The sequence below is a fragment of the Cupressus sempervirens genome, chromosome 11 (assembly GCF_028749045.1).
Source record: "Cupressus sempervirens isolate cs-2001-9-10 chromosome 11, ASM2874904v1, whole genome shotgun sequence".
Taxonomy (NCBI): Eukaryota; Viridiplantae; Streptophyta; class Pinopsida; order Cupressales; family Cupressaceae; genus Cupressus; species Cupressus sempervirens.
The window spans coordinates 643592431-643616245 of NC_143128.1; the positions used below are offsets into that span (position 1 = coordinate 643592431).

The 23815-nt window shown below is 31.7% G+C and overlaps 1 protein-coding gene across 1 annotated transcript; it reads left to right on the plus strand.

Annotated features, from left to right (window-relative positions):
- The first annotated feature begins 2320 nt into the window (after positions 1-2320).
- LOC149531401 (uncharacterized) lies at positions 2321-7314 on the plus strand. Its single transcript, XM_089810458.1, has 4 exons — positions 2321-2720; positions 4227-5077; positions 5879-6056; positions 6379-7314. Exons 1-4 carry the CDS (start codon positions 2516-2518, stop codon positions 7098-7100), a joined length of 1956 nt encoding a protein of 651 aa, XP_089666584.1. The 5' UTR covers positions 2321-2515; the 3' UTR covers positions 7101-7314.
- The last annotated feature ends 16501 nt before the right edge of the window (positions 7315-23815 follow it).

Sequence of the window (23815 nt, forward strand, 5' to 3'; positions counted from 1 at the left end):
AAAATCATTTACAAAAACCCATCAAAAAAATTATTACAAAAAATTAATAAGAGAAATACAAAAAAGAAAAAGAAAAAATAACTACGTCTCTAAAAAATATTATATTTGACTTAGAAATAAATTATAGAAACTTAAAAGCAATATTGAAAAAAAAATCTAAACTGATATGAAAGGATAAATTAAAAATTAAAACCTAAGTCAATTTAAAAAATCAAAGCTAAATAAATACAAATTACATGTGGAGAAAGTAATTATTTTTAAAATAAATAAGAAAAGAAAAATAATAGTAAAAAAATGAAGATTTAAAATACAATCTTATGTGAACAAATTAGATTATTAATAATTTTCAATTTAAATAACATAATATTTACTAAAATCTTTCAAATAGATTAATAAATATTATTTATTTAAATTTAATTTATCAAGTAAAAAATAATTATTATTTAAAAAAAACCATCAAAAATCTATTATAAAAAATTAATAAGAGAAATATGAAAAAATAAAAAATCTATAATAAATATTTTATTGACTAAATAAACTATAGAAAATAAAAAATAATATTTAAAGAACTAAGCTAATATAAATAATAAATTAGCAGTCGCATACTTTTGTACATGCAACGAGTGCATTGATAGGAGATGAGATTTAAAAGAAAAATGTAGAATGAACATTAAATAATGTAAATATAAGTTTTTTTAAAATAAAAATAAAAAAAATAAAAAAATTGAAGATTAAAACATAGATATAAAATTTACAATATTTAGGACATTTGAATATTACATAAGAAACGTGTTCAATAATTTGAAGATTTTACAATTAAATTCAATTTATCAAATATGAAAAAAATAATCATTTAAAAAAAAATCATCAAAAAATTTATTACCAAAAATTGATAAGAGAAATGCAAAAAAATAATATGAAAAATAACGACATCTCTAACAAATATTCTATTGACTAAATAAATTATAGAAACTAAAAAAATAATATTTAAAGAAAAAACTAAACTAATAATTTTTTTTTAAAAGTAATTTAAAAACTAAAACTTAAATCAATTTAAAAAATTAAAAGTTTAATAAATAGAGATCACAACATAATCTAATGTGGAGATGACAAGCAATTTTTTAAAAATAAATATGAAAAGAAAAACAATAATTAAAAGTGGATATTTAAAATATAATCTTATATGAACAAATTAAATTATTAATAATTTTTTATTTAAATAAGATAATATTTACTAAAATCTTTTAAATAGATTAATAAAAATTATTTATTTAAATTAAATTTATCAAATATGAAAAAATAATCATTTAAAAAATTTCATTAAAAAATCTATTATGAAAAATTAATAAGAGAAATAAAAAAAAATATGTCTAACAAATATTGTGTGTGATTTTTTGGTTACTAGTTGTTGTTCTATGTAGTAGTGGTTGGTCTCTGTTTGTTTCTCTTGGTAGTGTGTTGGTTGTAAGGGTCGAACCCCTTGTTTTAGTCACTTTTTATTTCAAAAATAAATATTCTATTGACTAAATAAATTATAAAAACTTAAAAAATAATATTTAAAGAAAAAATTAAACTAATATAAAAAATAATTTAAAATAATTTAAAAACTAAAATCTAAATCAATTTTAAAAATTAAAAGTTCGCTGAATAATCATAACAATGTGGAGATGATAAATAAAAAATAGAAAAACAAAACAATAGTTAAAAGTGGAGATAACAACTAATAAATTTCAAAACAAGAGTTAAAAGTGGAGAGAAATAGAAACTGACCAATAAATAATTAATGGGAAGGATTTTCAATTTTTCGGTCAAACTCTTGCAAATTTATCGTCAAAAATTTAATTTTCAAAACCCCACAAATAGCCTATCAACTAAATTAAAATAATTTAAAACTAAAATCTAAATCAATTTTAAAAATCAAAAGTTAAATAAATAAGATGACAACAACATGAGCTAATTGAAAATCACAAATAATTATTTTTTAAAATAAATAGAAAAAAAATGATAGTTAAAAGTGACCATAACAACAACTAAATATCAAAACAAGAATTAAAAGTGGAAGTGATTGAAAATGAAATGAAAATTAAAAGCCATAATAAATTATTATTATTATTATTTTTTAAGCCAACTCACAACTTTATCAATCACAACTTTCCCGTCAAAATTATTAGCTAAATAAGTGGTTTTGTTACACAATTGCCAAACAGCAAATTAACAAATTAATTTTCGATTCAGTGCAGTGAAAACATTACTCTAAAAATGTATCCATTCTAATTTACACTACAATTAGTAAAACCTCGTGGAAACAAACTATTACTTGAAAACTACCTCTTCACTTAATCGATCCTATCAATGCGCCCATTACCGTGGCGGGTGGGACTGCTCCAGCCTTATTTTAGAAATTATCAAATAAAAAACCCGCCTCGGAGTGACATAGTGAATCATGTTTCTGTTAATTCATCATCTGCTGTTGTGTTGAGCGAAATTGCGACTCATTGTGTTTATCAAGTCGCGAATGGAGTCTTATAAATCAGGAAAGGGAAGGACTTTTTCACAGAATAGACAGAGCTACCAAATTCGTAATAGAAATTGTTATGGTTGTGGCGAGCGTGGTCATTTTGTAAGGGATTGCCCAAGGAAGGGAAGGAAGAATGGTGCCCAGTTCAAGCCTCAGAACCAAGAAAGACTCGGCAGCTATTTGAACCAGCGACCTGCAATGGGTACGATTCTTTTCTTTGCCCTTGCTTTAAAACATCGATTCTTTTGTTTAATTTAAAGCAATGAACCAGAACGCAGTCGTTCCTCAAAATTTGCTATTAGCTTTGCTTGGATGTAGCAATTAGCATGTCCTCTCCTTGAATAAGAGGAACCCAATACGACTCATGAAAGATTTCAATCTTCTGCAATCAGCAATTAGCATGTTCTCTGCCTCAATAAGAAAAACCCAATACTGCTCCCTGTCAAATAAAATACAGAATTTTTAGAACCCGTTATTCTTATCATGAAATCGGGTACACATGTTTTTAATAATGCATACTTGGGTACCGCATATTTTGTGGCCAAACATTAGGATAGAGCTAGATCTTAGCATTGCCCATTAGCTTGCGAAAATCCTTAGTTCTTCAATTTGAGAAGGTACAATATAAATCAGGAAGACGCTGGAAGTATTCCTTGTCACAATTTTCACCATGAAGTGACTTGTAGTGATTGGGGTGGGATTAATTTCAATGCTTTCAAGTAATTGAAGTTCGATTTGGCAGTTGAGCAATGGTAGCTGTATCCAGTCCACAAATTAATCTTCTTAGTCGAATTCCTTAGTCTTGGCCCTGTAGGATTTAAGACATTAATTTGGACATATTTCATTTCACTTAATCGAATTAATTTTGTTTGGGTTGGAAGGGTTTAGGAGCTCGGAATTTTAGGGCCTGTAAGAGCATCCCAGATGAGGGTTAACAAATTCTTCTCAAAATAACTTTAGACCATAACTCTTTCATTCCTTTTATTTTTTATATGTGGATGAATGTAAACGAATGATTGTTGAGCTCAGCAAAAGGAAACTCTATTACAACATTTGGAACAGATCATTTAGATATTTGTCAGTGTTACCCCTTCGGTATATTTTCAGCCGCCCCCATCCTGAAAACATCTGAGAGACTTGGGAACACCTAGGGGACTTTGACCACCTAGGGGACTTTGACTTTGACTCTTAGAACAAATTAGACTTTTACTCTCAAAATAAGAAAAATTTGGCATATGAAATCTGCTGATTCTTATACTAAGGTTCTATTATGTATAAGTACATGCTTTATCTATGTTTTCATATAAATATTTTAAAATCGGCAAATGTTTTTGCTGTCCCGGAAACCTGTCCTGATGTCCCCTGCCATCCTCGTCCCCGTCCTCATCCTGGAAACTTGGGGGAACATAAATATTTGTTTGTTTGTATCTAAAGGTAACACCATGTGGAATAGAAATTTCCATTTTGTTGTATTGTGGACAGATAAATATCTACATTGGCTGGAATTACAGACAATTTGAAGGGCTGATTGTGTTACAGCCCATTTTTATGTGCAATTTTCCTGATTATGCTAAATTTTTATGTCATCTAAAATATTTTATGTTACTCTCAAATTAGTCTCATCTGGTAAGATTAATGTTGCATTCTTCAGAATCGATTGAGCACACTTTTACCTGAAGTTCTTTTCCTTTTCTGTATCATGCTGTAGGCTCTTGGATAGATGGTTCAATGGGGTCCAAATTTAAGCAGGAAAGCAATTTTTGCCATGAAATTCCCAGGAAAACACCAGCCTCTAATTTACAGGAACATTTTTCTTCATGGCCTTCACTTTTCTCAGAACATTATTCCTCATCAGCATCGGATTACTCTGAACAATACTCCTCATCAGCATCAGATTACTCTGAACATTATTCCTCATCAGCATCAGATTATTCTGAAGATTATAACTCAACAGCATTAGATTCATTGGAAGATGACTCCTTTGCAGCCTATGGTAGTCATTTTGAAGATTATTTATCATCGGCCTCAGAAAGTTCATCAACCTTACGCTCATCTGAAGTAAAATCCTCATTGGCATCACATTCATCCCAGTTTTCTTACTCGTCATGGTCTAATTCATGTGCGGTCTATTCCTCATCAGACGAGGATAAATCTGAAAGGCAGGATTTGAATGAATTTAAAGACTGTGAAGAAATACAGCCTCCTCAGTGTTCATCTTCGAGTATGGAGCATATAGAATTGGATGACTGTCTTCAATCTCCTATTGGCACTGGTGTTGAATCTCTTCCACAAATCATAACACAAGTTTGTAAAGAGATTCCGGACTCTGCAGAATGTCACAAGGTTGTTCAATCTATGTATAATTTATCGGTTTTGCTGCTCAATAATTCATCCGATTCAGGCAATCTGAGCAAATCTGACCTTCAAATTCTCCAGTCTGTCATCTGCAATCTATCTCAGTGTCTTATGAAAAGTACAGTTGCTTCAAAATCAACAGACTTATCTGCCTTCATGCCTGATAAAGAACTGGTTGCTGCCAAAGTGGAGGAAACTGGAAAGGTTTAATTTCATTCACCCTTAAGCATTGCACGCTTACAATTTCTAGACTATAATAGCTTTTGGATAAGGATAGATGAAATAATTTAAGACAGCTCTACTGCAATTGACTTTTTCTTTTTAGTAATTCTGAATGGTTAAAGAATATTATTTACACTTTGGAAGATTGAATCTATATTTTTTCCTCATTAAACAGTTCCAAGTGCACATAAATTTTAGTTGTAGTTTCAATTGTTGATTTTGATATCATTAAAATTCTTCTAGAATGTAAAGCTGTCACACTATATGGAATAAAATAAATATTATATTCAGAAATAGAGAAGGTTTGTCTTCAAAAAGCTATAGTTCAATTGATATGTATCGCAAACATCCGAAGGCATACTTATGGTCCCTTCGGATCATGACTTATGGTCCCTTCGGATCATGGAATATCATAGTTTCTAATTGGAAAATGGAATTCCCTTCCAATAATGCTTAGGTAATTACTGTAATAGAATGCTCTTTTTTTCATTTTGATTCTGTAAAATGTAGTAAGTTTTTCTCCCTTTTTAAGATATTGCTTAAGTCCATTGTTATTTGCAGATACATTTTCTTTCTACATCAATTCGTTGTTATTTCCGATCATTGTTGTTTATTGAGGTTTACAATTAAAAAGGAAAATGCATTAGATCAGTTATTCTATATTCTATCAGTTCCTTTTGTGTTTATTGTTTTGGAATTTTATTGATTGATCTTCTTGAAATTGCTATTCTTATTTCTTGTCCTCACATTCCAGAGAGATTGAATTTAAGCTTTATTTTACAGGGCTGCTGTGCTGCTGAAGAAAAGGAAGATCCTGTTGGACAAAGGATTTTTCAACTGCCTGCAAAAGATTGTCAGTTGCAAATGGCTAATATAGAGGTGGAATTAAATACAATAAAATGTGAAATCCGGTGTCTCAGAACGGAGCTGGAAATGGAGGGTTTAAAGAAGACTCGTGCAGGTGACATATTACGCATACTCTTATCATGGTGTCTTTCTGGAATTGCTGTTTTTAATAGACTGATTGCCTTGTTTGTTGACACAGTTGCATTGAAAAGCTTCTATAAAATTTAAAATATTTGATGTTATTTGCAGAGAATGTTGGTCATTAAGACGATTTAGTTAAAGGTTTAGTCAAATGTGTTCTCTAGGTTTCAGGAATTGTGTTTAAATCCCCTTTTATAAGCAACCCAATCCTTTCATGACTACTTTCACTTGTGGCCCTCTGCAATGTTTTATTTCCTAAAATATTGATATTATCTTGTTTTGTTATATGTAACCAGGTACACATGAAATTGGAGACATTGAAAATTTAGCAAACAAGAATGAATTAAACAATGGGAGTTGTCCAGAATTGAATTTATGTATGTTGGAAAATGACTTTCTCTGCACACGTGCACTATATTCACAAGAAAGTAATCAGTTACCTGATTTGAACTTGGATCCAATACTGGATGATGGATCACTCATAGGTGAATGTTGCATGAAGAAATGTGAAGATGGTGCTATTTGCCAAAGCAGTATTAGTGAGGAGCCTATTCATAAAAGTAGTTTGATTACCAGTGCTGATAATCCAGGGCAATCAAATGCAGAGGCAGAAACCAAGCGAATTGAAGGTCAATTCAGAGTGCTACAAGAACGCAGGAGCTCTTCTGAATCTGATAGAGAGTGTATCGGTGATTATGGTGGCAACACTTTGCCAGAAGATGATTCAACAACGGAAAGTTGCGTTAAGATTGAGTCTTCAATTTATATTCAGGAACTAGAAAATGTTGATGTCATGCATATATTAGAGGAAAATCCATGCTTTGAATCAGATTCAAGTTGGGAACAGATTTTGATGGAAGATGGTGCAATGTCTGGAAGTCCGTCTAAGATTGGATCTCCAATTGATGTCCATGGCTTAGAAAATGTTGATGGTGGACATGCTTTGGAGGAAAATCAATGTTTGGAATCAGATTCAACTTGGGAACAGATTGACTTCAATGAGTGGGATCATATTTAATTCTCCGATAAAAAATCATTTGTGAATTTTTACATTAGATTGACATTTCTTAGAAACTGACAGTGAAAGCACCTTTTTTATTGCTTTTCCTTTATTATTCTGAGATTAAGGTAATGGGAGTTCTCCACAAATTCTTTGTGACATGTTGGACTTCGCACTTTACAAATATGTATGGAAATGGGATACAAAGCTATAATATTACTGTTGTTGCTAACTGGCGTTTTTTATGCATGGCTTATGTTTTCAGTGTTTCTAAAGTTGTTTGATTAAAACTATAATTGTATAGCGCAGGAACAGAAACTTGAACCTTTACAGTGTGGTGATCCAAACGTATTTCAAATGATCTGCTTAAAGTTTTTTAAACGCTTCCATAAAAAATATAGGAAAAAATCTATTGGCATCAGTGAGGGAATCTTGACTATTTAAACAAGACTTAATGTTTTGACATTTACCTAGACGATACAGACACCCTTTTCTCTAGCTCAGTTTGGTTTTTATCTATCAAAGTTTCTTTTATCCTTAGATACCTATCCAGGCTTTCTGCCTGCAGAGGCGGAAACAGATGTGACCAGAGGCGGAGTTGGGAGTGGAGGTTGGTGGAAGCTGGCCGGAAGCATCCATGAGCATCTGGGTGCCTCCATCAGCCTCTGAAGGCCCAGACAGCTGAAAAGCCTGTTTTCTTATTTTGGCCACTTAAAGCACTTTATTAGCACATTGGAAAATACATTTTTCAACCTTTTGTTTACTCTAGTGTAACACAGGGACGCGTCCTCCCACCAAGACCGGGGCGCACTGGAGACGGCATCTCGGGTGGCGCCACTCAAAGCACAACCTCCACTGGAGACAGCAAGATGTCTCCGTGTCCCCTGTGGGTGCTAGGGGATGCCGGGATGCCTCCCACGACAACAAGATGGGGGACATTATAAAATTATAAAAATAAGGCATTATTTTAATATTTTTTTAATTCTATTTTTGTTATTATGGGATGTGAGGTCCATTCCTTACCCCTTTGTGCAAAAGCCTTCTACTCTTCATTTTTATTCCCATTTGCATTTCTATATCTGAAGATTGATATATATTATAAATTTAAAATTATATAATTTGACACTCTTTCATTTGCTGATGTTCAATGTTCATTGTTTGTCATTTGATCATGAATCATGATGTTCTAATTCAAAACTTCAATGCAATGTTTAAGTTTTTTACATCTTTATATCTTATTATATTGTATAATTGTAATACATCATTTCATAATTAGCATTTTAAGTACCATATGTATAGTTTATACACACTTGCTCCCCCCATCCCCCGCCGTCCCCAAATCAAGGCCCCTTCTGTCCCCCCATCTCGAAAACCTGTCCCCTCGTCCTGCCGCCCCCTGTCCCGCAGGGCGGTGTAACTATGGTTTACTCCTAAACCTTAAAACGGCCCTAAAGAGATGATGATTTTTTTGCAAATCCATATAATTTGAATTTGGTTTGATGAAACATTGAATGATGAACTAGATTTTGATTTTGTAATTGTGATGATTTTTTGATTTGCATTTGAATTGTGAACATAGACACATATGATATGGTTTACAATCTTTGAATTTCAATGTGAGTATGTATTGGTAAAGTTTCAAGTATCATACTATCAAATGTTTCAATTTTGTATATTTATTTCATTTCTTTACATATACATAGTATAACTAGAAACGCATGCCCCCGCATACGCCCCCCCCCAAAAAAAAATTTGCTCACATCTGTATCTGGATCTGCATCCAACATTCCTTACATAGTCTTCGTCTGTTTCAGGATTATATGCTACAGTAAAGTTTAATTGAATATTGAAGTGAACTCAACATCTATCTTATATTATCTTTTCAAGAAACCCATACTGCCAAAGTATTTAATTTTGAAATTACTTTGTTATGGTTGAAGAATTCTCTTAATTGATGAAAAATCATTGCAGCTGAAAGAGATCATATGGAAACATTGCTGCTGTAGAAATAGCTACAGCATGATAGATATTGCTGGAATAAAACAAAACAACCTTCATCTTAAGGACTGGAGATATTGTTCCAACTTTGAGTGTTGATCCATCATACAATGAATGGATAAAATTTCAATTATTTGATTTATTTTTTAATTAATACTTGCCTATCAGTTTCAGTTTTATACGTTGTAGTAAGTTTAATTGAGTTTAAAAGGTTAATTGCAATGTCATTTAAAATAATGAAGTGAACCTAACATCTATTTAATATGATCCTATCAAGAAACTGCATTCTATATGCTGCAACTTCATACTTTTGTTTAGATAGAATAAGTTCAAGGATACAATGTCAAATGGACATATATACTGATCAAAACAGACTGACTATATTATTATGACCAAAACGATCAAAGTAAACACACTACCCTTCAAAGATAATAGTGTGATTGTAAGACATCATATCTGTTACGAAAAAAACTATCAAATATCAATGTCTGTATAACATGATTCTGTGTGAGATGGTGTACCCAAAACTGCTGCTGTAGAAAAGGATGACTATCATATACAAAAAAGTACGAGTCAGGCCTCTCACTCATTCCCATTTCTGCCTACCCAAGCCACCCAGCCATGTCCTTACATCCATATGGTCACATGGTCAGCAACAGGTAGCTGTTGTGGGACGGGGGATTGGCAACAAGGGAATAGTTATCACCGGATCTCTCGAGCTGCTCTATCTTGTCTATCTTGTTTGATTCAGCTCGGCCAAAAAGTTCTCAAGAACAGTCTTCAAATGTGTTTTTTCTTCATATTGTCTGACCTTATTTATTTATTAAATTTTTTTATGTGTTTTTATATTAAAAACAGTTAAAATAGGGTGGCTGACCCAACAATACAACGAGAGATAGAACCTCTGTTAGCAGATCAACAGTGGGGGAAACACCAGCACATCACCCAATACCCTTTTTCAAAATCAAAACCATTTTTTAACATCAAAAACATCATTTTTAAAAACGGAGTCAACCAATAAAGTAAGTTAATAAACAAGGAAGAACAGTAAAGTTAGAATGACCAAAACTTCAACAAACCACCGAAAGTACTTACAGAACTACTACTTCTAAGAGCAACCATAATTATCATATAATAAAAGTTTTTAGATGCCAAGCAAGGTAGTAAAATCGACTTAACAAGATATAAGATTACATAAATCGAGGCTGAACCCTGAATTCTCTTGGCTCTCGAGGACAATAACTTGGACAACAACATTCACAGGGAATCATCATCTAGGAACTTGTAGAGGCGCTTGGAGTCTGATAGTTTGTTTTTCCAATTATATTTACCAAACTCTTTTATGCTTATTTCATAGATGTGTTAGTTTCAAGAATATTATTTCATAATTTGGACTAGAGATATATCAACGATGATTACTTAGTTGACTATATTTCATATGTTGTTTAATGATTATGATTATTGATGCATTAATGATGCTTTAATGATGATTACTTCATATTTGTAACGATGCATAATTTTATCTGAGCATATGATATTTGACTTATAATTATTATGGTACTTATCCCATACTTGCATGTGTATAGTGCATGTGTCTGTTTTATCTTTCTATTTGTCATGTTTGATGTGGTTAAGGGAGGGAGTCAGAGTCACCTGCTAGTCGAAATCTACAATATGTGTGTGTGTGTGTGTGTGTGTGTGTGTGTACATGCTCGTCTTTTATGTAGGATTCTAGGTACCGGACATCGACTTTCCGGAATAACCAAGATGAGCGTGCCCTATTACAATAATCCAATGATAAGAATGCGGAGATAATGTTCAGGTTCAATCCCAGCCATAGCCTAAATACTTGTCTTGCAAGGAGAACTTATAACTAACTTTCCACCCTTTTTAAAACCCGTGAGTTTATCTTTGTTTGTGTTGTTTAATCTTTTGTTTTGGTATGTTTTGGTAATGGTGCTTTTATGTAGATTTCGTTGTGATTTATTTGGTAAACAATTTAATTATAATATTTGGGTTAATCATATAATTAAATATTATTTGATTAAAAAGAAAATATTAAAGCATGAGAACATTTAATTAATTAAAAAAAACTAGTTAAATATGTGTTTTAATTTAAAAGTGAAATTTTGAAAATTGGTTAAAGAGAAATTATAATTTGATGATATTTAATTAATTATTAATTAATTAAATATGCCCTTCAGCTTAAAAGATTTAACTTAAAAGTTTAATTTAAGAAGTTGGACAAAACGAGAATTAAAATATTAAAGATTTAATATTGTCTTATTATAATAATTTATTTAATAATAACTAAATTAGAGTTGCATTTAAACAATAAGCTTTGATTATTATTATTAATTTAAATAATAAACTATGTTTTTAAACAATGAGCTTTGATTATTATTATTAATTTAAATAATAAACTATGTTTTAATTAGTGCTTGCACTAATTAATAAGTGGAGGAAAAGAAAATATAAAAGAATAAATTAATTAAAAAAAATTTTAAATGTGTATGAAAGAATTAAATTTAAAAGTTTTGATTAAAATTATAATTTAGGTGTATTTATATTTATTTAATTTAATAATAATTTATTTAGGAGTTCTATTTTTAATAAATTATAAATAATATTATTAGTTAAATTAATAAATATTATATTAAAAACGTCACATGATTTAATAAGTGAGAGAAATTTTTAATTTAATAAAGTTTATTTTAATTAAATTGAATAAAGTGTGTGCATGAAAATTAAAAATATAGTAATTAAAGATGAAGAGTTTTCGAATGATTGCATGATCAAAGCATTGATTTTGGGGGGGGGGGGGTTGCGACTTTTAAAATTATAGCTCATTTTTAGATACACAAGTTTTGGGAAGAAAAATTCAATATTTGGATCAAAGGAATTGTTGAAAGTTTCAAAAGGTTTGGATTTGCTTGCATTCACAGATTGTTTCATATTTTAGCTGTGGTTTTGAAGTAGGATTTGAAAACCCATTGTAGAACTTTATTGAAAGATTTGTCTACTTCGTGTCTTCCTGGGTGTTTGCACATTGCTTATTAATTTACGGTATTGATTGTTGAATAAAGAATTATGTTATAGATTTTTTTTTTAAAGTTATTAATCAAGACAATGGACTGAAAAAATTTATAGAAAAACTATAGAAAATTATTGTGACTGTATTCTTATAAACCCCTTTCTAATATAACAAAATTTTGATCATTGAAAATTGAAAGAAAAATAATAAATTGAACAATTAGAGTTTCAACTTTAAATTTGTCTTTAGAACTATGAGATTATCATGAATTTTTTAAATATAGATGAATATTATTCTTATGTTTAAAATAATTTAATTGCAAAATTTATTGAAAAAAAAAGAGGAAAAAGATTAATTGAGAGGAAAACATATTGTAACTAAACTTATGCATGCATGTGAAAACAAACATGTTAGAAATAGAAACTAAGATAGTGAAGTTACATGCGTGTGAAAACAAATATGCTAAAAATAGAAAGCTAAGTATAATATGGTTACATACATGTGAAAACAAATATGCTAAAAATAGAAAGTTAAGTATAGTATGGTTACATGTATGTGGAAATAAATATGCTAAAAATAGAAAGCTAAGTATAGTATGGCTACATGCATGTGAAAATAAAAATGTTAAAAATAGAAAGCTAAGTATAGTAAGGTTGCATGTGAAAATAAATATGCTAAAAATAAAAAAATAAGTATAGTATGGTTGCATGATTTAAGAGATCATGCAAAAATGTTAATTGCATGTGTATTTTTATTTAATATAATTTAATTTTTAGATTTATTTATTTAAAAAATAAATTAGTTAATTAAAAATAAAATTTAAAATTATTTATTAATTTCTAAAAATTTAAATAAATATTATTCATTTAGTTAAAGTGGATGTTAGTAATATTAGTGATTCTTTAAGTCTAATTAAACTCTTAGTGGTATATACATAATTTAATATTTATTAATGCAAGAGGGAAGTTAATAAATAAATATTTATAATTTTATTATATTTTAAGAGAAGTTGTAGTAGAGTTCACTTTGTAATCATTTAGTTAATAACTATTTGACTTTATGAGAGAAATTATAAATAATTAAATTAAATTTATAATTTTATCTCTAGTTGCATTATGCATTAAAAGAAAAATAAATATTAATATTAAACTTAAATAAAAGTCATAATATTTTAGAAATTGAAATATATATATATATATATATGATTTAAGATTATTTAAATTAGTAACATGATCATATTGCATTATATTTTATATACACAAAAAGATTGGATATTTAAATATTTATTGTTTTAAATAAGTATATCAGCATAACAATTTATATTAATATATATATTTACTTTATTTCTGAACACATCTTTATGATCCAAACTAAACAAGAGAAATCGGTGAATTTATATCATGTGGTTGAAAACTATATATTTTCTAATATTCTATTTATAGTCTTGTGATGTTTATTTTTATGATGATTTTTCTTTGCGGGTTGTTTAGTTGGCCAAGTTAGGATGTGAACTAGAGACGATTTTTGAGATTTCTTTTATGATTATTTGACTAGGTGTGATGATGAAGTTTATTATTTGAATTGAGATTTATGTTTTATGAGTTTTATGCTATTGAACAATTTTGAGAACTTGGGTTTTGGGAACCAATGTTATTTTTTGGGTTGCTTGCTAAGGAACCAAATTCAATCAATATTACTTTTTGTGGTATGGGACACTATTGTGGTTTGCAATTTTTGGCAAGGTGGTCTAGGTGCATGTCTATGGGAGTGGTTTGCAATGGGGGCCAGGGTCCAAAGTGACTGCTAGGGCAACTCATTGTAAGTTGTGTAACAAGTGATAACATAGTAATTAAAATATCTTGCTTAGCCCTTTTCCTTGAGATGTATTAAAAAGATAAGTTAGAGATTTTTCCTCATCCATGCCTTGAGTGCTTGTATAAGCTAAGGATGAGATGGAGATGATACCTTGAGAGGTATGACTAGTTTCCTCATCATCACGAGAGAGTATTCTGGTTCCACATAGAGTCACTAGGGGGCCAGGGTCTTGAGAAACTGCTAGGGTAACTCTAGAGTTGGCTCACGTGATGACACTCCATAGTATGTACCCTAAGTCTCCTTCATGATTTTTTTAATATTTGCCTCTAGTGGTGTACTTGTTGGATATTGCTTTTGATGGTATATTTACTGTGAATTGTTACTTATTGATTGAATATCATTTATTGTTGATAGTTGACTTATATTAATGAATGATTAATTATTCAGTGGTGATGTTTTTATTATTGGAGTTAGTGATCGGTAGTTTACTTTTATTGATTACAGTTGTTATTTGTTGGTCATTGTGCTTGTGTCACTTGACATTGATTTTGAGGTGGTTGTATATTTTTGGTCTTGGTATTTGTATGTTGACTTGGTATATGGTGTTTGTATTGGATTAGTGTCCTTTCAATTTTGATTATCTCTTCTTCTTGAGTAATTTGTGTTACCCTTGAGGTAGATTTGACTATCAAGATTCCTCGCTTAGGATTATTTTATGATTTGATTATCTGTGTGTGGATCATACGTTATCTCTCATGCACGATGGGAGTGGGAGCCTAATTAGGTGACCACATGGTTGGTAGGTAGTGTATTCTTACCATTTGGATCCCCCTTATATTGTCAAATGTTGGACGCTCCTTGATACAGTGGTACCATTATCCTTCTTCCTCTTATATTAAAGACTTCTATTTATTTGATGTATCTATGTATCATGTGGGATATTGAATTGTATATTGATGTACTTGTATCTATTTTCACATACCCTTTGACATGTGTAGTGGATGTTATTCATTAGATTTTTTTTTTTTATTATTAGTTGTATTTATGCATTTTCTTATATGACTATGTATGTGTTTATTCATTTTATGATTATAGAAATTGTAATTGAGACTTAAACTTATTAATAAAACTTTCTTAAATGTGACTCAACGTGAAGGAACCCTTGAAAAATTGAAACTGTATTTGTAATTGATTATGTGTTCTTGATGTGTATGTATATATTGCTTCAACATTATTGTTATTTTGATGTTATTTAAACTTTTAAAAAAAAATATTCAGTAAAATTTGTAACATATTAGGTTTATTTGTTTTGGGTTCCCAAGCAGGGTATTACAACCTTTCTCCTTCTTGTTGAAGGAGTTGTTCGATAGTAGCATCAACGTGTATCATCTTAATTGAAAACTCTGCAAGAGTGGAGAAACTCTCATCTAGCTCAGAAACCATGCCACTCATCTATTCAAAATCCTTTCTTAGGTCCTTTACATCTTCAATCAACAATCCATGGTCCTAACATATTTTGAGTCCTTCATAGTAGGCACATCCTGTAGAGATAAGGGATTAGAGGGATCATTAAGCATTGTCTTACCTCTGATGGTAGGGTTACTAGGAGAGGATGTGGAGGTATCCTTAGCTATTTTGGTAAGGGGAGAGGTATCAATGCAATCCCCAGCATCCTTATTGATCGTAAGATCCACCATGTTCATTTTAAAGTTAGTTGAGACATAAGTTGTCTCCTTACTGCTAACAGTGGCATCAACCTTCAGGGTGGTTTTAGTATTGTCCAACTTTGACAACTAATCTTCCTCAACATAATATTTTCTAATGACCCTTTATTTTTCCCTAGAATTACTCGCCTTCCTCCTCTCAATTTGTTTTGAGTCAGAGCCTGACTCCACCTCTTCCATATTAAAATCTTTGTACACCATTTGTGTCCACCTAAGGTTATTGGCAAGTTTTTTGGAATGTTTACACCCACCTCCCAACTCCACATCTCATTCACCCAAATCAATGGGAGGGTCCACCTTAAGCTTCTTCTTGAAGGCAGTTTCGGAAGGTTTTTATTTTTATTTTTCTTACTATTGATAGGTGGTGTATCTAAGCACACCCGAGGGGTATGATTATGCTCAATAGAGTCTACGATAGGAATGGTATTAGGCATAGGGGCTTGCAAGAGGACAATGCTATGAGGGGGGCAATGAGAATGGTGAAAGTTGTAAAGGCATAGGATCAAACCCTAATGTGGGATAACATAGTATTTCCCTAGTTGTCTTCACTCATGAACCTCCATAATCAAGGCTTTAAGGTCATGAAGTAGAAATAACAAATGGAAACCAAATCATGGTACCTAAAGTGATTCAACAGAGTGAAGTGGTAATAGTAAATTACCTCAAAGCACACCTCTAAGATGAGATATTTCCTAATCAGAAAGAAAACCTTGTTCCAAGGATTGGGGAGTTGCTCCTTGTCAAAGCCGCCACACAATCTGGTTGGTGTTTCCTTTCCCTTGAAGAGTCTATTGAGATTGGTCTCGTTTGACACTTTTTAGTAACCTTCTTCTACTTCCTTCCCTGTGTAAAAATCCTAGTGGCTTGTACAATGTCATCTTCATTTATTTTGAAGGTAATCCCATTAATAGTGAGCTCATTCCAGGTGTTCACTAGTTGCATTGAGAAGGCCTCATCATAGCCCATTTGGTGTTAGCTCTAACTAACATCTTAGAGTTGTCAAATGTGTAAAACGAGCCAAGGAGGATCCAATTAATCACAACTTGATAGTCCATTTGTCGGTGTGGTAGGCCTCTTTCAACTAGAGACTATGATATCTATCTATAACAAGAATAAGAGAAACCACCCCCACTTGTTTCCCCAAGCCTCTAAATATTTAATTGTTCATTTCTTTCCAAACATTCCAAAAAATATGCAAGGGAATAATTGTTTGCAGTAATTGGATAAGCAGATGAGATGAGGGGGAGGACCAATTGAACACAAGTTGTTGACAATTCTTACTGAACACTTAAGAAAGATTAAACTTATTAAGAATGATGGCCTAGACCTCCAAAGAAAAGGGTAAATAGATAAAAAGGTGATTGATATCCTTCTCAACACTTTTTCATAAAACACACTAGTTGGGGAGTTGGAATCCTCTCATTTTTAAATTTTCAATTGTTAGGGTTTTACTGTGCATAGCAGTCCAAAAAAAATAGGGATCAATTCTAGCATATTTTTCTAGCAAAGAGGGACTAATTTCAAATTAACCAAAAGGAGGTAGTAGGAATGGATAGTAAAACCACCGTATTGGCTTTTGTTCCAAACAAATCTGCCACATGCAAGGAAGGTAGGAATGACTCATTTGACTATATTTTGAAGATCTTTTACAGAATTAGCATCCTAAGGGTTTGTCACGTGATTAACAAAAAAAGGTTTCCATTTGTTAAGGGTTCCCATTTGTTGAGAGGGGAAATATAGTTTCTGACCAGTGGCCCAAACAAAATATCCATTATATTTATAATATGCCAAATGTTACTCAAGACAAGAGGGTTTCTACACAACCAATTATCCTCCAAGAATCTAATTTTTTTTCCTTTGTTCACCCACCACCTAAGGTCCTTCCTCAAAGAGGTCATGTTTTTAATAATATTGTACTAAATCTTAGAAACTCAAGGGAGGTCATTCTCGAGTAGGAGATACGAGAAATGCTAGAAATATTTAGCTTTCATAATTTGTTGCCAGCCCCCATTATCCAAAGCAAGTAGCCATACAATTTTGGTGAGAAGGGTCTTGCTAAGATTAGACACCTTTCTAACACCCAAACTACCAAGAGTTTAGGGTTTACAAACAATATCCCAGTTATTTAGGCTAATGTTATCCTTCTCCTCTATCCCTATCCATAGGAAGTTCCTTTGAATCCTCTCTAGATTCTCCACCATACATCTGGATATTTTGAATAAAGAAAGGAAGTAGACTAAGATACTTTGAAGGCAGACCGTGAGAAGTTGAAGCTTGCCAACATTACTTGGCACTTTACCTTTCCATCCTGCAAGATTTCTTTGCATTCTTTCCAAGATGGAGTTGTAGAACTGTTGAGGGACCTCCCTAATAGTTAAGGAAATGCCCAAATAGGTATCTGGTAGAGAAACAACTTGAAAATCCATAAACTAAATGATATGATACTGCAAGTCAATGTCATAGTTAACAAAGTAAACCTTGGATCTCTCAAAATTGACATGTTTCCCTAAAAAAATTGCATAATCATTCAAGAGCCTCCTACAATGCCTAGTTTCAATAATGGAGGTAGTTCCAAAAATGAACATGTCACCAATGAACTACTGTAAGACTTCTAGGGGAAGAGAGGAGACAAATTTATTACCTTTAATAGAACCTTCATTGACCTTAGAAGTAAAGTTTCTGCCCAAAACTTTTGCCACCATAATAAAGAGGTAGGGTGAGAGGGAGTGGCCTTGCCTCAATCCATGATTGTTCAAATATCATATGGATCAAGCAATTGTTGAAAGGTATTGTTGGTGTTTTTTGAACTACCAGGTACTCTAAACCCAATATCAGGGTGCACAAGATGAAAACAAGCCTAAGGATTAGCTAGGTCCCATAATCAGTAAGATTAATTTTAGCTCTAAACCAAATTCAACAGAGCGCACTAGACTCTCTACACTTTAGGCTCTACAAGGCCAAGGTGGGTGTACCTTAGGGATATGAATGTGACTGGTTATTTTGATTTTCTCTTTAGACACTTGCTCACTAATAATTTTTCTTTCAAGACTATCCCTTATAGTAGATAATGGTCACAATTTCTTCTTAGATTTGCAATAAATTTTTTGATTACAATAGTTAGTTCAAACCAAAGGAAAGCTATTACAAATAAGTGTTGACCAACAACTTTAGTTCTTCATTACATAAAATGGAAAATTGATTTTTGATTGATATATGTACTTTGCAACCATATGAACCATCGACTTGTAACTGAAATTAATTGAGCAATGCCTTATCCATTGTTATATAGAGTAAAAATCAGCAACTTTAGACTTATTTAATTGACTTGCAATTAAATTTGTCAATAGTGAACTCTGAATCTCATTCTTATCATATCCCTCTCATCTACCAAAAACCCTATCACTTAATTATAGCAATTACTTAATTCTTTGAACCAAAAGCAATCAACAAGAGATATACAATTTATCTAAATTGCATTAAACTGAAAGAACATTGTTCACTTCAATCCTAAGATCACAAATATACAAGAATGGAGACAAAACTCAGATACACAGATATGGGTATGTGCAGGATCATGGTGTGCCAAAAAATGGCGATGTGAAAAAAATAGATTTTGAAGACGTCTAAAATCGCTTGAAAATTCGCTCTAACTTTTTTTCACCTATCCAGGTACCAAACCTAGAAGGTAAGGCCGAGCCTTATCGGATATCCAATAATTAGCGTAATCATATTATAACAATATAATAATTATAATTATTATACTATAATATAATAATATAATAATATTATATTATAATAGTATAATATATTATTTAATATAATATAATATAATAATATTATTATGATATTATAATCGTATAATATTATACTATAATAATAATATTATAGTGTATTATGTTATAATAATAAATAATATATAGTAATGTAATATAATATATATATATATATAATATAATATAATATAATGTAATATAATATATATAAAATATAATATAATAATAAAAAAGTAATATATTATAATATAATATATAATAAAAAAGTATAATATATTATAAATTATAATAATATAATAATATAATATTATTATTATATAATATAATAATATAATAATATAATATTATTATTATATAATATAATAATAATATTATATTATAATAATATAATATAATATAAAATATAATATAATAATAAAAATGTAAGATATTATATGTTATAATTAATATATAATATTGCAGGCATATCAGATATCCAATGCCTGCACATAACATGAAATAATAACATAGACCCACGGGCCCTCTTATTATGTTAATTTGGGGCAAGTATTACAAGAGCGATCGGATATACGATTCAAGATTGGATATTATATATTAAGGCATTTTTTTTTCCAACTCATTTTTAACCTAAATTCAATAGATTTTAGGATGATTTTGTTTGTTTTAGTTGAATCTAGGGTTTTTTTTGAAAAAATGGTTAAAATTAAGGTTTTTTTAAATATATATTACATTTTGCAATTCAATAGGAATGGCTGATCAGAATGATGACACTTAGGTAGGGAATAATATTCCTTGTAAACCCCCACCAAATGATCCAGTACCCCCACAAAATCATCCACCAAATGATCCTCTACCCCTTCAAAACCCTCCTCAAATCGAGGATTTGATAAATGAAAATCTCACTAAGTTGAGAGGTTTGCATAGAACATATAATAATGTACCCACATTGGCTCCTATGTTATCCATGTTAAACACCATAGTGGATAACATTGAAACCCTTACGAACCAACAAAATGCTGCTCTTCATTGACGTGATGAAATGCATGAGATGTTTGATGATGGTTTGGATTATGATGAGGTTGCGGCCCTCAACATAACCAAAGATGATTTGGCTAGCCTTTTTGTGAACTCGAAAATGGGTTTACCAGTCGACCCAAAAAAATCCAAACTATCGATTAAATGGTGCACAAATGATGCCATACGTGCAAACTTTTGGGATCGTTGGTGGATGGTCTTTGATATCCCTCCACATGGCAATTTAGACATACCATTTTATTTTCTTAGAAAATTATATGCAGAATTTGTGTTGAAACTTAAAGTGAACTATTGGAGCATGAAGTTCAACATGGGCTTAGGACTAGGAGCTCCTCAGGATAGACCCTCTTCCTAGCGAAAGAAAGCTAACACTTTTGTCCCCCCCACTAATATCTCCCCCCCTCCTCGAGTACAACATCCATATATTATGACAAAGGCTAGATGTTAGACCATCAGAGCCATTCACAGGCTAAGTAACCTAATGATATCTCAGGCTAGGTTAGTCTTGCCTCCTCGTTTTGATGATGTTGGTGCCAGTTCATCATTGGCTAGCTCATCACATGTTTGTGTGCCTCACACTTGCATTGCATGCAAGAATATTTGCCTGGGTCCCATAGGTGATCTTCCTGAGTATCATTTTATTTTAGACGAGGATACACCAAACACACGCGCAGAGGCTACAGACCCTGATGCGAGAGAGGATGGGAATGTAGAGGCATGGACTCCTTCAGTGTCGGTAAGTGTATATATTTTTTTGTTATGAAATATGCGATTTAAAGTTAATTTTTATAATAGAGTAATTTTAATTTTTAAGCCATATTGACTTTTATATGTATGTGATCTTCATCCATGTTTAGTTGATGACCAAGGAGGAGCTCAGATAGATTGATGATGCCATGCTCTAGGCCATTTCATTTGGCCTTGAGACATCTATGGTACATTATGTTGTGTTCGCATTTTTTTTTCTATTTGATATTATAGCATATATTGTTGATAATCTTTCTTTTATCTTGCAGGTCCACCTATCTTGGGGGGACAAAGTGCGAGGGGTGAGCCAACACGCATTGACAAAGGAAAGGTAATTAGGTGCTTTCTATTTGATTAAATATCGATGCATTCTTGTAATTTTTTTGTGGTAATCCCTTTTAATTGCATTCTTTATTGTATATAGGGTGTGGCTACTAGCAATGAGCCTATATAGATTTCACGTCATAGACCATCTGGGATTTCCATTCGCACTGAGAGCTCCATTGTATGTATAAGTATCATTTATTTTTTATTATCCTTATCTTCATAAATAAATTCAAAACTGATTTTCATGATATTAACAACTACTATTTTGTATCTCATAGGAGACTCCTAGTGCACATGAGGTCCGACGGGAGAGTTATGTAGATTTGATGATGCGACCACTCTCTCTTGAGGAGGAGCCTACAATAGTAAGTTGTTGTTTGAAGTCATGACTAAATATTTTATAAATTTATTATACTATGAATTATATTGTTATAGTTTAAATTTTAGATTCATTTGACAAATGTATTTGAACATATACATCCCACAATTAGAGAGGTACAAACAGTTTCAAGGGCAGACAAGAGGACTCCTGACTAGCGTAGGAGGTCGACGAGAGAGGTATTTATTATAAAATTTTGATAGTATAAATCTTCATTACAAAAAAGATCATTATGCATTTGAGTAATTCAATGTTAGATACAAAGAATCAAATAAATTCAGTAGTCTAACTTTGGGTTTTCCTTTTTTATTTATGTAGGAGGCATTTGATCCACCTAGTGCAGTGAAGAGGCTACATTTTGATCATCCACCAGCACCTTAGGATAGTATAGTTGTCGTAGGATGCATCATGAGACATTTTGAGATGGCATATGCCACATTGTATACAAAAACATTGATATTATACACATTCTGATGGCATGATTAGCCACATTTTGTATATGGATCTATGTATTTTGATATATATTTGAGTACTTTGTCTATGGATACACGATCTTTGATATATATTTGTGTAAACTTTTGTCTATGGATACATGTATTTGGATATATATTTTTGTCATTTATGTGCACAATGATATACATATTAATTTAGTATCTAGTATTGTTCAATTTATCATGGATCATGTGTATGTTCACGTTTATGGAATATCATTAATTTTGATTATGTTTGTTATATTCGATTCAAATGCAATAATTTTTTAATAACATTTTAACAACCTTTATTATAAAATTTGGATGCAATGTATAATTTGAAGTGCTATCATGACATAAATACACTTGTTAACCTCCTACACAAGGTTCATCTAACCCCAAATCTGATTTTAAACTCCACCTTCAACCTTGAAACTAAATCTTAGCTTCAAATCTAATCTCAACATAGTTAAGGACTCCACTTATCAACCATGGATTCTATTCCCAACCACCAAGTCATTCATAGATTCATAATATTTGATAACTAGCACTTCACTTTGTTACAATCCTCATACTACAACTTTTTAATTTCAACATAACTTCAAAATATCTCAGCTTAAGAGACTTGATTGGACAGTTCATTGATAGCCCTCACAAGCTCTGAGTTATTTTAGGTCTCAACATCACTATCTTGTAGCATTCAAATGTTCATTGATAGCCCTCACGAGCTCTATGTTATAACCCTCAAAAGAACGACCTTGAAATGCCTTAGAGCACCTTGGAGACTCCTCGGTACAGGGTGGCCGCGAATGATGGATGATCTCCATGGCCAGAAAAAGGGTGTGACTAGGGTTCACCCACCCACCCCAAAGCTAATGGCACTGACAATTCGATGTGAAGATCAATGGTTTCAAAGTTACGCTATGGTGCACCTATGAACTAAGGCACACTGTGAGTTTTGGCATCGAGCGAGATCACTGTGTCGAATCCAAATGGAATGTGACCTCTTGAAAATGAGATAGGTTATTTTAGGCCTTCGCATAACCGTCCTATAGCATTTGGCATATCATTGATAACCCTCACCAGATCCGAGTTATGACCCTCAGAAGATTGACCTCAAAATGCACTTAGAGCACCTTGGAGACTCCTCGGTACGGGGTGGCCGCGAACGATGGATGGCCTCCATGTCTGGAACAAGGGTGTGACTAGGGTTCATCCACCCACTTGGAGCTAATGGCGCTAAAGATTAAATGCCAAGATCAACGGTTTCAAAGTTATGCTGTGGTGTATCTATGAACTAAGGCACACTGTGAGTTTTGGCATCGAGCGAGATTGCTGTGCCGAATCCAAAAAAAATGTGATCTCTCAAAAATGAGATAAGTTATTTTAAGTCTCAACATCACCGTTTTGTAGCATTTGACAGTTCATGAA

What these genes read in the sequence shown, in the direction of transcription:
- LOC149531401 (XM_089810458.1), top strand. Translation starts at nt 2,516, where the DNA reads ATGGAGTCTTATAAATCAGGAAAGGGAAGGACTTTTTCACAGAATAGA. An exon ending in AAGTGGAGGAAACTGGAAAG is followed by an intron (nt 5,078 to 5,878) that starts GTTTAATTTCAT and finishes TTTATTTTACAG; the next exon opens with GGCTGCTGTGCTGCTGAAGA. An exon ending in TTTAAAGAAGACTCGTGCAG is followed by an intron (nt 6,057 to 6,378) that starts GTGACATATTAC and finishes ATATGTAACCAG; the next exon opens with GTACACATGAAATTGGAGAC.